Source organism: Semicossyphus pulcher, unplaced genomic scaffold (assembly GCF_022749685.1).
Source record: "Semicossyphus pulcher isolate SPU_LCO1_2020_fin unplaced genomic scaffold, fSemPul1.0.p SCAF_21, whole genome shotgun sequence".
Classification (NCBI taxonomy): domain Eukaryota; kingdom Metazoa; phylum Chordata; class Actinopteri; order Labriformes; family Labridae; genus Semicossyphus; species Semicossyphus pulcher.
Window position 1 is genome coordinate 13,069,360 of NW_027211695.1, and position 15,422 is coordinate 13,084,781.

Consider the following 15,422-nt stretch of genomic DNA (forward strand, 5'->3'; position numbering starts at 1 on the left):
TGTAGGGATCATTTCCATATATTCCATGTTGTCGCTCCACTTTTAGTGGACGTACTTTGATCAGGTGGAGGCTATCTACTGGACTGATTCCACAAATTTGTACAAATAGGGCCCAGGTTTAAAAATACCGAACTTCTCCTTTAAAATAATTGTAAAGTTTTGCAGATGTAAATCATGTATTGTGTGTGTGTAAATGAGCATCAGACAGCAGTCATTATAATACTGTATATTTGCAGTCAGCTCAAACCCAGAGAACAGTGACAGACTGAGATCATCAGGAGAGAAAATCATGAAACAAAAACAAGAAAAACGCTCAATGTTGTTTCTATCTACACGGAATATCCCTTTAACCCCAAGCCCCGCCCACCCCTCCCTGGCCCCGCCCCTCCTCACCCCTCCCTCCCGTACACATCTCAAATAGTAATCAACAAAGAAACAAATGAAAACACGCGGTGGAATAAACAAAACTGCAACACAACAGTCTGCACTCGCAGGATCAGGGGGGATTCTTGTGTTCGACGGAGCGAGGAGCGCTCGATTTCTACACCTTCAAGAAGGAAGATCAAGCGCTCCTCAGCTTTCATTTGACAAACACCAGAAACTTCATAACTACTTCCTGTCACAGGGGAACAAGGGTCAAAAGGTGAAAAGGTCCAAAGTGGAGGAAGAGAATCCGACGTACCTTCTTTAGGATATAACACGGTGTTTAAAAATCACTCCATCGTCATAAAAAAGGTTGTTTTTTTGAACTTTTGCATCGTCTGATTTCACAAGATAAGGGTGATAGAAAAAACTTCATACATCGAAAAGCTGCATCCAACATGTTTGGAGGAACGCCTCCTTACAGAGAGAAGAAGAAGAGAACAGAAAGGAGAAAGAAGAAGAGGGGAAAGGGGGAGGAGTTGAGCAAAAACAGAGAAGAAGAAGAAGAAGCGGGTAGTTTGGAGGGTAAAAGAAGCCGAATGACAACAGAAGACAAGTTTCCCCATGCATTTGTTTCAGTCCCTGTACGGAAAACTAAAATGAATGAAACATGAGAGACAGAAATAGCCGCCCAAGTTCTTCAGTTTTTCCCTTCAGCCTTTTTCTCCAGTCCTGAGCTCCTCCGATTGGCTGATTATCGTCCAATCAAATCCAGAGAAGAGTCACGAAGCGTTACTTGACCTTTCGGGAACGTGAAGAAGAAGGTTTGGTCTTTTCTCTGAACCATTCTTGTCTTGTTTGCAACCACAGAAACACTTCGTTTCATTGGACCATTTGAAAATATCTCAGTCTTGAATTATCCAATCAAATTGATCCAAGCTCTGTCCTAGCCCCGCCCACATCTGAGAGCACATTTGCTTGGTAAGATATTTAGTCCTTTTCTCGGGAATTATTCTGATTTTCAGTCTTTTTTCGTACCAAACGAGGGATGAAAGACGTCCCAGTGCAGGGAGAGAAAAACAGGAATGAACGTAGTGTTTGTCTAAAAAGAAGAAAGAGAAGAAGAAGAAGAAGAAGAAGAAACACGACACCCGGTGAGTCCCGATCAGGGGGCGTGTCTTAAAGTAGTCTCATAGTTTGTTTTTTTTGTAGCAACGTCAAAAAGTTTGCAAAGATCCCGCCGGGGGAGGTCGTCGGTGCAGAGACGGGCTGGTGGAGTTCTTCTGTGCAGGAGGGGGAGGGGACAGTGACGAAGGGGCGGGGTTTGTGGAGGCGGAGACGGTCTCTTCTAGAACATCATGGGGGTCTTCAGGAACGGCCGGGATTCTGGGTAAAAAACAAAGACAAGGAAATCCGTAAATAAGCGAAGCAACATATGATACAGTTACTATCGTACAAGTAATAAATATTCAAATATCCAAATTTGAGCTGCTGAAAGTTGTGATTTTTGTTGTTATCGCAAAATAATTGACTTAAAGAATGGATCAGTTTTCAATTAAAGTTGCAGCTACACTTTCTGTTGCTCAACCAATCGTTTCATCTTCACCATTAAACCAAGAACTGAGTTCACATTTTTCCACTTCCTGTCCCCTCCTCCTTGAACAGGTTTTCGGTTGATGTCTGAAATAAAGTCACCAGAGATTTTCACATTTTGTTCGAGGACATAGTTACGCAACTTCACACCTTACTCGTGATAATGAACGGCGGTTCACAAGTGATGAAATAAGAACGGAGGGGTTGTCGGGACATGTAACGTCATCACTTTGCTCACAAAAACACTGGCTAATGTTTGTTTACTTTAGGCGACTGTGTTTACGCTTTAAAGATCATGAAAGTGGTTTTTATTTCGAAGATTAGTTTGCTAAACAAAACGAGCAAGTCCTGCAATCATCAGAGTTTATGGACAATCCCCTTGAGCTTTGAGGGAACCATGGCGATGCTAACTTCCTGGTTAGCATACAGAAATACGTCAACACACGTCAGCACTTTGTTATAAGAATGTTTGAGTTCTTTTAACGAGAAGCCTCAAACTCAGCCAACAATTCATCTATTATCTATGCCGCTTATCCTGTTCAGGGTCCCGGCTGTCACTTGACGAGAGGCGGGGTTACAGACAACCTTTCACGCTCACAATCACACCTGCGGACAATTTAAAGTCACAACTGAACCTAACCAGCATGTCTTTGGACTGTGGGAGGAAGCCGGAGTACCCGGAGGGAACCTACGCATGCATGGGATGAACATGCAAACTCCACAAAGGCCAACTGTTTGAACCGGTATTCAAACCAGGAACCTTGTAGCTGATTGACTGTTTGGTCTAAAAATGGGGATCAGTGTTTCCCGTAGATGAAGATGACGTCCTCAGATATCCAAATACATTCACTCTACGGTCTTAGAGGTGGAAACAAAGAAGGAAATGTCGACATTTTAGAGGCTGGAATCCGAAAATTTCGACTTTCCAAAGTGAATTAACGATTATTGCAGGACACAGTTTAAGCTCAAAGAGTTGTGTCTTGCCTCGTCTTTCAGCTGCATCGTTTGAGATACAAATCTCTAATTCTGCCCTCTCTCCCTCTCTCTCATTTCACCTCCGTCGTTCTCCTTCCGCTCCCCGAAGTGCTGTTTCTGCACCCACCCACACAGCGGCACGTGCACGCACAAACATGCATGTGGCAGAAGCACACACGCGCGTGCACACCTTCCTCTCCCCGCGGTGTCATTGTTTTCTGCCAACGTTGCAAAGTGTTTACATTTCTGCATAACAGCAACCATAAACCTCCCTCCTCCTCCTCTTCCTCCTGCCCTCCTCTACTTCTTCCCTCCTCTTCCTCCTCTTCTTAACCCCTCTTTTCCTCCTCTCTTCATCCCTTCTCGTGCTCAGATATGAAACAGGTTCCAGGTCTCCTCGTCGGAGCAAAAAAACTTTTCTCTTTCATCTCTCGCTCGCCCCTCGTTTCCTCCTTCGTATTCCCCTCCTCTCCTCCTCTCCATCCCTCTCATCTCCTGCCCTTCCCTATTTTTATCACTCAGACCCCCTCCTCTCCTCCGCTTTCATCCCTCTCTTCTCCGTGCACCCCCCCCCCCCCCCCCCTCTGCTCCCTCCTGTCCTCTATCTGTTCCTCTCGTATTATTTTTATCTCGACCCATTCTTCTCTCCGTCCTCTCCTGTCCGCTCTCGCTCTCTCTCTCCTTTAGGCACAAAAACTGTCCTCAAACTTAAAAACAGTCACCGCTCGGATCCTCCTTTGAAACTTACATGTGTGACTTAACTGTTTCACGCCTGTTTGTACGTTTTCTGTGACTCAGAGTTAATGTTCTGACACACCAGCTTCCTGCCTGACAAAAAGGGACACTAACAATCAATTATCTGATCATTAATCTGCCAAAGTAATTGTTTGGTCCTAAATATTAGGAAAACATTTATATCTAATATTTAAAACTCTTCTTCAATTCAATTTAAAACAACATAAAACAGGAAACATTCACATCCCAGCAGCTGGAAACTTTTGGACATTAGTGAAATTATTCATAGATTTACATTGTGATTTACACAATTGTTGGAAATAAAGTTTTTTCAGGTACTAAAGTAAAACGAGTCTGTGAACAAACAGGAAGTGTTTAATTCATTGTTTGTAGTCCTCCTTATTTAATTATTCTCGGTGTCAATGACTTTATAACCAAGAGTCAATTAAATTCTACCTGGAACCAGAGAAATATTAATAATAACTAATCATAAATGATTTGTTGGAAATTATTATTATTATTATTATTCTTAAATTATCATTTTATTATTCCCTGTATTTTATTAGAAAATATTCATTATATAACAACATCTTTAAATGTTGTTTTATTCAACCAAGAGTCCAAATAAAAACTGTTTTATTCACAATATAATCAATCAAATATCAGCAGGTAGAATTGTTGCTTTAAATCAATAAATAAAATATTTAATAAATTCACAAAATAGTTTAACATTAATTCATATTCATTGATTAATTTCAGGTAATAAAGTGTTTTCAAACTACAGACAATAAACAGGAAGTGGCATGATTTTTAACCAACTTGTCCTCATTCAATTGTTCCCTTTTTTTTTAATTAAAAAAAGTCTTTTCCATTAAGACATCAAATTTAGTTCTTCAAACAACAGTCCAAATAAAGACAACCTGTTTTATTCACAATTTAATACAACACATATCAGATATTAGCAGCTTGAATTGGAGAAAGCGTCTTTAGAACTCGAGAAATGGCTGAAATATTAATTATAAGTAATAGAAATAATTATGAATATTCACATTTATTGTAAAATAGTTTGTTGTGAATCATCAGTCAATAGTTTCAGGTCAAGCTCAAATAAAAAGTCTGTACAAACCACAGCGGTCACACAGGAAGTGGCTGCTGAACACTTTTTTAAATACAGCTGTAACTAATTATTTATTAACTGCTTAATATGTGTCACAAACAAGTGACACGTTATTTTAAGTTTTCCAAATAAACATCTTCAAATGTCTTTTATCACCAATGGTTGTTAGCTAAAACCTTTTATTTGACAACCAAATAAAACAGGAAGTAAAATATTTGGATTTTGCTTAAAAATAAATGAGACAAAAAGTAATTGATAACACATGATCAGAAAATGTTTATGTTGATAAAGAAGGTGGTTAATCGAATTGATTGTCTCAGGTCACATGAGAAACGAGAGCCACAGAGGAAGTGGAATATTTTCCGCCATTTTTGTAGTTTAATCAGCATTATTATAAAACTACGACTAATAGCCTAATAGTTATCTAATTATAGTCACATATGTGTGATTTGTGACTTATATATTTTCATTTTTTAAATGAGCATCTTTTCTTCACAAAAGAGGAAAAATAAAGATTGAAGTTTATATTACATGCTTTTATTTTGAAAGGCGTGTTATCTCTGCTCATCCATCTAGTTCTTCTGTTCTTTACTCGTTTCTATCTGTGTTTGACCTGTTTCTCTTCCCCTCTCACCTCTATCTGTCACTATAACATACACCTGCAGCCTCCGTGTGTGCGTGTGTGTGTGCATGCATGTGTGTGTGTGTGTGTGCATGTGTGTGTGTGTGTGACCCGCCTCGTTAAAGTCTATCAGCTGGGTGGAGAAAATGTCACCAGGTCTCGGAACAAGGTCACATTTTTCAAACCTCTCCTGAGGAAACTGCACCCCTCCTCCTCCTCCTCCTCCCTCTTTCTCCTGTCCTCCTTTTCCTCCTCTTCCTCTCCTCTTATCCCAAATACATCCCCCTCTCCTTTCCCTTTTTCTCCTCTTTCTTCCTCATCCCTTCCACTCGTCTTTTTCCTTTGAAGTCCTTTTGACCCCTTTCCTTCTCCTTTGTTCTTGTGTTCCTCCTTTCTTCACTTCTGCTCTTCTCCTCTTCCTTTTCCTCTCTTCCATTCTCCCTCCTTTTCTCTGCCCCTCTTTTCCACCCTCTCACCTGTTCTTCCTTGTCTTCTGTTTCTTCTCCTCTTTCTCGGGTCTCTCTTTTCTTACCCATCCTTCTTTTCTTCGTTTTCCTCCTCTCCCCTCTCTCGCTCTTTTTTCCTTTCTTCCTTTTTTCTTCTCTTCTTCCTTACATTCCTCAATATCTCCTCCTTATGCTCTCTTTTCCCCTTCCTCCTATCTGATACAAATTTTTCTCGTCCTCTTCCTTATCCTCCCTTCTTTTCCTGTCCTCCTTTTCCTCCTCTCCCCTCTTCACCGCTTTTATATTCCCTCCCTATTTTCCCTTTCTTTCCATCCTCTTCTTCTCTACACTAATTATTTTCTTTCTACTTCCTCACCCCCGTCTCTCCTCCTCATCCTCTCTTTTCCCCTTCGACCCATCTTGTATCCATTTTCCTCCTCCTCATCCCTTCTTCTCCTGTCCTCCCGTTTCCTCCTCTTCCTCTCCTCTTATCCCAAATCCATCCCTCTTTACTTTTTATCCTCATCGTTTCCACCTCCTCTCATCCAGCTCTTCTTCCTTATCTTCCGTGTCTACTCCTCTTTTGGATCTTCTTTTTTCTTTCTCCCTTCTACCTTTTCTCTGTCCTCCTCTTCCTCTTTGCAGACCTTCCCTCTTTTTTATTCCCACTCTCTTTTCCTTCTCTCCTTGTCTTTCCTCCTCTCTTCAACCCTGTCCCTCCTTCTCCTCTCTTTCCCCCTTCCTTCCATCTGGTACCCATTTTTCTCCTCATCCTCTACTCCTATCCCAAAAACATCCCCCTTTCCCTTTTCTCCTCTTACTTCCTCCCTTTCTCCTCCTTTTCTTGGATTTTTTCTCCCCTTTCTTTTCCTCTCATCCACCTCTTTTCTTTTCCTCATTCGTATTTCTTTATTTCTTCTCCTCTCCGCTTTTCCCATCTTGTCCTCCTCACGTCTTCCCTCGTTTCCTTCCTTGTTTCCTCATCCCTTGTTTCACCTAGACCTTCTCGGTTCCTCCGTGTCTTCCTCTTCCTCTTTTCATCCTGGTCCTTCTATCCTTTCTTTTCCCCCTTCCTTCCATCCTGTGCACACTTTCTCCTCCTTCCTCTCCTCGTCTCTCTGCCTCTCCTTTATTTGCCTCTCCATCCTTCCTTTTCCCATTTCCCCCTTCTTATCTCACCACTCTTTCTTCTTCTACTCTTCATTTGTCCACTTCTCTTTCTTCTAGAGTTTTCTCTCCCCGGTTTCATCCCTTCTTTTCCTTCTCCTAGATTCTTTCTCCTCCTTCCTCCAGCTCTTCTTCATTTTGTTCGGCCAATTAGACACAAATCTCACTCTTTCTCTCCCTCTCTCTTTCCTCCCCCTTCTGTCTCTCCCTCTCTCCCCTGCTCCTCGTTTTCTCCTCCCTCCCTCCCTCCCTTCTTTCTCTCCCTCTCTCTCTGATTGTAATGCGATGTCTTTCTTTGTATTCAGCACTTTTCTCTTCACTCGTTAATTAAGAGTGTGGAAGGTGAGAGAGGCAGGGGAGAGGTGTGTGTGCGCGTGTGTGTGTGCGGTGTGTGTGTGTGAGTAAACCTCCGTAGGTGCAAAATGCTTTTATGGCAGGAGGGATGAGTGTGTGTTTGTCAATGCGAGTGTGTGTGTGTGTGTGAGCAAGGCGGCAAAGGGGTCCTACTGGGCCAATCAACATTAATGAAATCAGGTGGGTCTGCGTGTGTGAGAGTGTGTGTGTGTGTGTGTGTGTGTGTGTGTGTGTGTGTGTGTGTGTGTCGGAGTGCTTGGCTTGCAGAAGAGAGGGGATCTAAAAGAGGTCTAAAGAGGAGAGAGAGCTAATTAGAGTTCCCTGTCTCACCAGAGTGTGGATCAAACACACACACACACACTAAAATGCACAAGTACAGGTACATTGCACACACACACACATGCATAGGGAGTGTGTGTGTGCAGATATTCATTTATACACACGCAGAGTTTGGAGTGAAGGTTTTCAATGTCAGGGAGGACTGAGCACAGCTGGTGGAGAGAGGACGACACATGCATACTAACACACACATACACACGCACACACACACGTCAGTACTGTACTTGTGAGGACCCTCATTGGCATAATGCTTCCTCGAGTCCACGGCTACAACCTCAACCTGACTCTTAACCCTCAACGAAACGCTCGAGGAAATGACGACGAGACACGTCGGCGCTTCTCTGTACCTTTAAACAGATCCACCTCTCTGCCTCTCTGAGCCGTCCTCACGTTCATCAAAGGTCTTTTACACCAACGACGTCCTCGAGTCTTCCTCCAAAAATGTTGCCACTCGCTAACGAACTTCCTGAAACGGTGTCTGTCTTGTTTGATGGTGTGTCAGAGGTTTTTACCCGAGCAGTGACGCTTGTATAAACCTTAACGTGTTAAAAAGGCAGTGCGCTTGGGTGACACAAGAAACACACGTTTTTGTGAAGTTGTGTAAAAGCAAAAGAGGGTCGCCATGTAAACAAAGAGCGCAACACCGTTAAGGTCTTTTCAGATGGGGGGTTATTGTTGCGCCTAGTTATTGATGTTGAATGAGAGGAGCGGGCAGGTCGGGAGGTGCAGGCAATCTGACAGGCAGAGCGACAAGAGGGCACATTCCTGTGAAATCGTCGCGGCCGTGCTCGTCTCACGCACACGCCCGCACGTTGCCGGAGCTGAACGTTCCTGAACTTTTTTTCAACGCAGCGCGCTGTAACCACAGCAATCACAATGGATATTAGACCGGCGATATATAACCACTTTGTAGGGCGTTTGCATGGCAGAGCATCGGCGCAGGACTGGATGCTTCTGGTAACGTCAGTTAAACTTAAGCTAGGCTATACGTGGTGACGGTTAAGTTACAACTATGCTAATTTAGCTAGTTGTTATAGCCTATAGAGGAAATACAGTTGTACCGGCAGGGATACAGTCGTGCACAGAAGCCGTTTCCATGGTAACCACACAGCACTTGTCTGCCTGTCTGTTCACATGAGGAGCGCAGTGAGACCTCATCTGAAAAGACGCCTCCATTACTGCCTCTGGTGCCGGCTCAGAGGCGGAACGACGTCGCCCCAACATTTTGCCTCCGTGCATTTTACATTAAAGACGTATCAGAGGCGTAATAATCCTGCTTTGAACTGTGACTGTAAAAGGAGCTTGTGACTGCTGAAGGGCTGGGAAATTTTGGGAAAACCTTGCTGACCGACAGAGCTTGGAAGCTTCAAAATATCCTCCTTTTCCCCAATCCTTAAAGGTCCTGCCTTTTGGAAAAAATGTCCTCACTTCCTTAAATGTTCTCACCAACAAAACATCTCCCTATTTTCCCAAACTGTCCTGACGTCTGCACCATCCAAAATATGTCCAAACTCTCCAAAACAACTCTCACAATGTCCTATTTTCAGTGTCCTAACCCTCAAGGTCTACTACACACACACACACACAGCCATGTTGACACACAAATATCCACTATGGTACATACTTGATGAAATATATCCACACACACACACACACACACACACTAACATGTGTGTCTGATAAGGTGCACATCAAAGGGAGGCCACAGTGTCTGCTTCATGTCTCCACTAATCCAGCCGGGGCCCCAACACACACATGTGCCCACCACGTGTGTGTGTACAGTGTCATATCTGTTAATATGTGTGTGTATCAGCATGACTCTGCATGCATGAGAGTGTGTCTGACAGTGCCTGTGTGTGTTTTATGTTTTTTATTGTGGGTGTGTGTGCGTGTGTGTGTGCGTGCTCAGGTACCTTGTACAGCGCCGTTGTCTTGCTGGTTTCCATTAAGCTCAGGCTTCTCGTCGGCTGCAGCAGCGTCTGGTATGAAGCACAAAGACAGGACAGAGTCTCAGCGGGTCGGCTCATAAAAGACAAACAGCACCTTGTAACCGCGCGCGGGGCTTAAAAACCCACAGGACTGACAGAGAACAACACGACACAAACACAAACATTTGTCCAGAGAGTTAGATTGTTGGATGCTTGTTTTAGTCTGTTCTCTTCATATTTGGCTGCTTCCTCACAACAAACCCAGAGAGAGTAATGTTGGAAAACATGCACTGTTATTATTAGAGCTGCAACTACCAACCTATTCTCATTATCAATTAATCTGCCAATTATATTAATGATACATTTATTAGTCGTGTGGTTTTTAAAAGATCAAAAAACAGAGAAATAGTAAAATCATAATGATTTCCAACAGTGTTATTGTGTTGGAGGTCCAGAGATTTTGTGTTTGTTTAATTGTAAGACTCGAAAAGGTGGAGCCAAACCGTCTCTACCGCCCCCTGCTGATTGGCTGCAGTATAGCTCATAAAGCCCGCCTCCTCCATGCTAACAGATGGGACATGAGTCAAACTATGGAATCTAAATAATAATAATAATCTCTTCGTTATCGTTAGTTCTTATCATGCTGATTTATGTCCAAGTGAGAAGTTTACTTTTAATTAGTTATTTGATGCCGCAAAAAGGGGGTGTGGCCTCATGATTGACAGCTCTGTTGACAAATGGGGCTCCTGCAGCCGTTCTGTTCCCGAGTAGCAGAGTAGAGGAGGAATGGCGAGAGGAGACGTAACTAACACGAAAGAAGCTGTTCTGTTGCAGACTGAGCCCACCTGAGGGCTCCAACACGATAAGGTAAAAGTGTGTGTTGGGTAGAGGAAGACGATCTCTACTGCACACACTCTGGGTACAAATGAGCAAGATGGCAGCGCCCGCCCCTGGGGGGGTTTAAGCTTCCCTTTTGTACAACGAGAGAAAGCGGAGACGCGTCGGCCGTCTTTATTCTCAGTCACTGGCTTAAACCATGAAATGTTTGGCATTTCCATTTGAAATTGACAAAAAAAAATAGTTCATTGATTATTAAAATAGTTGCTGATTATGTTTCTGTTCATAAACTGCAGGCAGGTGAAGTCCCACCCCTCCAGTGGCACCACCACGGGACCAGATTTTGCGCGTTACTCAACGGCAAGAGGCAAATTATTTCTTTATCCTGTTTGAGTTTGCATTAATGATGTTAATGTTGATGTTAATTTATATCAACACTATAAGTTCCTTTTTTCAGAAGTAAAAACTCTCAAAAGCAATGACCTATTTTGCAGAACCGCTCAGTGAACCACGTCGCCAATATGGCCGACACTTTGCCACATTCCACCAGGGCTGAATCCCATGGTGGTCCACAGGAAGGGGACGGACTCTCTGTTGGTTTGTATTGAAGCTTCACAGATGGATAAACTGCACGTTAACCACTGCTGGTGGTTACTAAACGTTTACAGAAGAAGACTGAAAGCAGCCTGTGTTTAACAGCAGCTCAGATACGACAAGTGTTAGTCCAGGTAAACATGAGGCCACAGACGCAGACAGAGGAAGAAAACATTCGAATCAAAGACTGTAAGAAGGGAAAGATCCGGAACAAAGAAAAGAAACATGTAATCCTTAAACAGTCGGGGCTTTAAGGAGGGCAAGAGTGCAGAAACGCAGACACAAAAACAAACCCCGAGTAAAGCAACAAACTGGCTCGTACCATTCTTGGTGGTGTTGTTGTTGGCGGCGTGCAGCGGCTCGGGGGAGGGGGAGGACGAGGACGAGTGTTTCAGGGCGTCCTCCACTCGCTCCCTCCGCTTGGACTCGAACTCCAGCGCCTCCTGCAGCTTCCTCTTCGCCTTCTTCTCCTTCTTCAGACGCTTCTGGATGGAGGCTGAAGGAGGAAGTGCAGAGATACGAATGGTTTAATGGGAGATGTCTCCTTCTTGTTAAATGGTTCTTGTTTACGTTTTGGGGGGCTGAATCAGAGCTCTTTTTAACTGCCTCAAGTTCCTCAAAGTTCCTACATTTCCCAGAGTGCCTTTCTACAAGTTGTCCTCACAAAAACCTCTATAAATGTATGATCATTCGTAATCACTTGGGATTGCACAAGTCCAACCATCAGGACTTCTCTTTACACCACCAGACTTCTTCCTTTGCTCCTGTCATATTTACTCTGTCCACAAGAGGGCGCCCCCTAAAGCTTGGGGTGAGACTACAGCAGTATTTGGCCAATTTATAACCAATTTACACCTTCCAAAAATTGGTGGAGAAGTCTGGCAAAGGACCATGGTTGGTTTGGATGTTTGGGCCGATTATCTGGCAGTGTGAGGTTAACAAAACAAGTCCTAAACTTGTCCTGAAAGAATCAAAAATATTAGATATAAAGGCTTTAAAAGCTGGATGACTCTGTCAGAAGGTCCTGAGTAGCGTTAAAATCAAATGAAAGAAGTCGACAAGGAGAGAAAGCAGCTGAGTGTTTAAAACAAGGTTAAAGCTTGGAGTCCTTGAGGTGTAATGCTAGCTAATATGCTAATGTTAGCAGGTATTAAAGCTCACTTAAGAACTTCCCGTTCTCACTGCAAAACAACTACAATAAATGTAAATACCGATTGTAAGATGCTGCTACAATATTCAACCTATACGGCTGCCTGGTAGTCCCACGTGTAAAAGCTTTGGCACCATCAGGGTAAAGCTTCTCCTCGATGGATTTGCCCTGTGTCATTGCTCTAAAAGTATGATAGATGTGTGTTTTTATCCATTCTTCAGACCTCTGCTCTGTAGTTCGGAGGTGAGCTGTCGCTCCAGACTCTCCCTCATCTCTCGTTCTCTGTAGAGCTCCATCTTCAGCTCCCTCTTCTCCGCCTGGATCTGTTTGTCCTGCACGCGGGCGTTCTCCACCGCCACCTTCAGCAGGCCCTGAACAAGAGCATGTTTCATCACAATCAACACTTTGTGCAATAAATCATTTTAAAACACTGTAAAAAGTTTGAATCATATACTTTAACCTAGGAGGTTTTAGGGACAGACTAAGTAAAAGAACAGGAAGTTACCTGTATGTTGGTGAGCAGGGTCTCCACTGACGACAGGCCGTCAGCGAATAGGAACGGAGCAGGGAAGCCGGGGGGCAAAGTCTGTCCCAGCGAAGACTCTTCTGAGAGGAAAACACAACAAAGAACACAACTTTTAATGCTCTTTATTCTTTATGGTCAAGACAGTCTCCACACACATGTGGACAAAGTGTGCTCGTGTGACGGGGTTGCTGATTGATCTCCCGATTATAATAATAATAACAATACTGTATATTATTAACATACATTTGATCTTTTTTTGATCACACAAAAGGTTGAATTGTCGTCCTGATCAGTGTAAACTCAGAGCGTGACAGCCCTCATAAAAGTTCCCACCAGCTCTCTGCAGACGGTAATATTTTCATTCAAACTGCGCGGTACTGTTAGCGCTGGCGTGCTTTTTGCCATGAGGCTCAAATATTTGACAATGACTCATTTAAATATGCGCAAACGGTGCCGGCGCACAGAGGGGTGTTTGCACTGCAGCGCGCTTTGCCGTGTATTTAATCCTCTGCGTGTGCTTCGTGAACGAGGCGGAGTCTTTTTGTGTCATTGCTCAGGTATAGTGGGCGCAAAAGCGGGCGCAAAAGCAGCGCAATCCTTTAGAGAATCAAGCCTGAAGTCCTCATCTTCTGTTTTTACTCAGTTTAAGTTTTTGAGCGGCCATTTTCATTTACCTTTTTTTACTTTTAAAACCTCGTCATTGTGAATATTTGCTCTCGTTCTCATTTCATTGGAACTTTTTTCTCTTCGGAAAGAGGAAATTGAGGAAAGATTGTGATTCATTCATAAAATATTCCTGTTTGACTTTTTTTTTGTCATACAGTTTTAACTTCTTATGACACTATTTTTATATTACAAGGCTTTTCCTATTGGTGTAACAAAAACTATTCTGCCCCAGCACCTTTTGTTAACAAAATAAAATAAACATTCTTGTTTCACTTTAATGTGCTGTCAAAGGAAAGGTAGTTAAGAGGTGCTTAACAAGAAACTGAGACTGCTGTTTGTCGTGGAGGTGAAATCTGCCTCTTTGTTTATGAACACATTAAAATATGAATAAATGTTGCTGCTCTTGTTTAAGAATAAAGGACATAAACAAGTGAAACCTGCCTTCAAATTACAGAAGGATGGACCTGAAGTTGTCAGTGCCTTAAACGATAAACAGAAAAGCTTGTTTCCAGCCTTTATGCTAAGCTAAGCTAACCTTCCTCACACTGTAGCTGAAGGAGACGCGAGGGTTCAGAGATGCCAGGTTTCCATCAGCGTCACGTCGCCTCACTTTGAGTGAAGTTTATGAAATGTTGACGTTTACGAAGGAATAAAAGTCAACGAAGCAGCATCAGAGAAATCAATTACAGCACACACACACACACACGCACACGAGCGGTCGTTAGTATTCAGACAATCATGTGGGGTACTAATTGGCAAGGATTAAAGACATCCTTGATTTGTGCGTTGGTGTGTGTGTGTGTATGTGAGCGTGTGTGTGTGTGTGTGTGTTCATTGCGAGTGCGTCACAGTGTCTGATCAGCCCTTAATGCCTAACACACTGACAACTGGGTTAACTCTGCTGTGAAATTAACGCTGATTAAGATGCACTCTAACACACACACATACACGCACACATGCACACACACCATCTCTACCCTCTATCTGCCTCTTCATCCATACATCCCTTCACTCCACCTTTCCTCTCGTTCTCTCTCGTATCTCTTCTTCATCTTTTCTTCACCTGTTTTTTCATCTTCATCTTTAAACCTTCTTCTTCTGTTACTCATCATTTTTTATTAAATTCAAGTACTTTTTATTTTAATATCATGAATTTGCCTCAAAGTGCTTCTTTCTGTGCTTTAGCTTCCATCTTTGCTTTGATCTTTCCACCATTGTTTTATTTCCTGTTTTTCTCATGTTCCTTTTCCTGTTTCTGCCTCACTCTTTCATCCTCCTTTCTATTTCTCAAAGCATTTCATCTTAAAGTGGAAATAAAATATTATTTTTGTCCACTAAAATAGGTATTAAAGTGTAGGGAGGAAGAAGTAAAAGAGTGGATGAGGAGGATGAAAGGTGAGCACAGTAAGAACAAACTGTGGTGGAAAATGACGAGGTGGAAAGGAGAGAATCTGAAGAAACTGGGGAGGAATAAAAACGAGTTGTGAGACCATTTAAAAGGATTCAAAGACACAAGTGTTTCGATAAAAAGAGGGAGGAAGAGAGGTGTGTTAAAATGAGGAGAAGGAGGAGTAAAAGGTCAAAACAGGAAGTGTAAACTCTGGCTCAAAATTGTAGCTCAATCATGTGCTTTTATTTTGAAAGGGAGCAGAGAAGGGGACGAAATTGAGCTTATTCACTAAAAAACAGAGATTACAAAGAAACTTTCATTCAGTTTGTGCTCAAACAAACCAGTCAGACATTTTACTAACTGAGTTTCTATCAACACAACAACCTGGAGACGATCTGCAGCTTAAAGAGACACACACACAGACGGAGCCGAGGCTGCGACACACAGGAAGGTGATCTTCGATCACAAACACTGGTTGGGTTTATTGTGTACTTGTGCAGCAGTAATTGCTCCAGTATACCTTCCAGATGGAGCGAGGCCACAGAGAACATTCTGTTATTTCCCCCTGAGAGCGGCAGTAAACTCTCTCTGTGTCTGAAGGGACGCTCAAAGTTTCAACG

At 42.9% G+C, this 15,422-nt stretch overlaps 1 protein-coding gene across 2 annotated transcripts in view; it reads right to left on the reverse strand.

The window, feature by feature from the left end:
- Window positions 1-398: 398 nt before the first annotated feature.
- Window positions 399-15,422, reverse strand: part of dachb (dachshund b) — a 93,704-nt gene continuing 78,680 nt past the window's right edge. Inside the window, exons 8-12 of one of the 2 annotated variants that reach the window (XM_069671964.1) lie at window positions 12,726-12,823; window positions 12,444-12,591; window positions 11,393-11,566; window positions 9,625-9,690; window positions 399-1,749 (exon numbers count right to left, since the gene is read on the reverse strand). In XM_069671964.1, coding sequence (XP_069528065.1) covers window positions 1,712-1,749; window positions 9,625-9,690; window positions 11,393-11,566; window positions 12,444-12,591; window positions 12,726-12,823 — 524 coding nt within the window. In that variant the 3' untranslated portion in view covers window positions 399-1,711. Of the gene's footprint in view, window positions 1,750-9,624; window positions 9,691-11,392; window positions 11,567-12,443; window positions 12,592-12,725; window positions 12,827-15,422 lie in introns of both variants that reach the window. The other variant, XM_069671963.1, reaches the window with a different exon arrangement.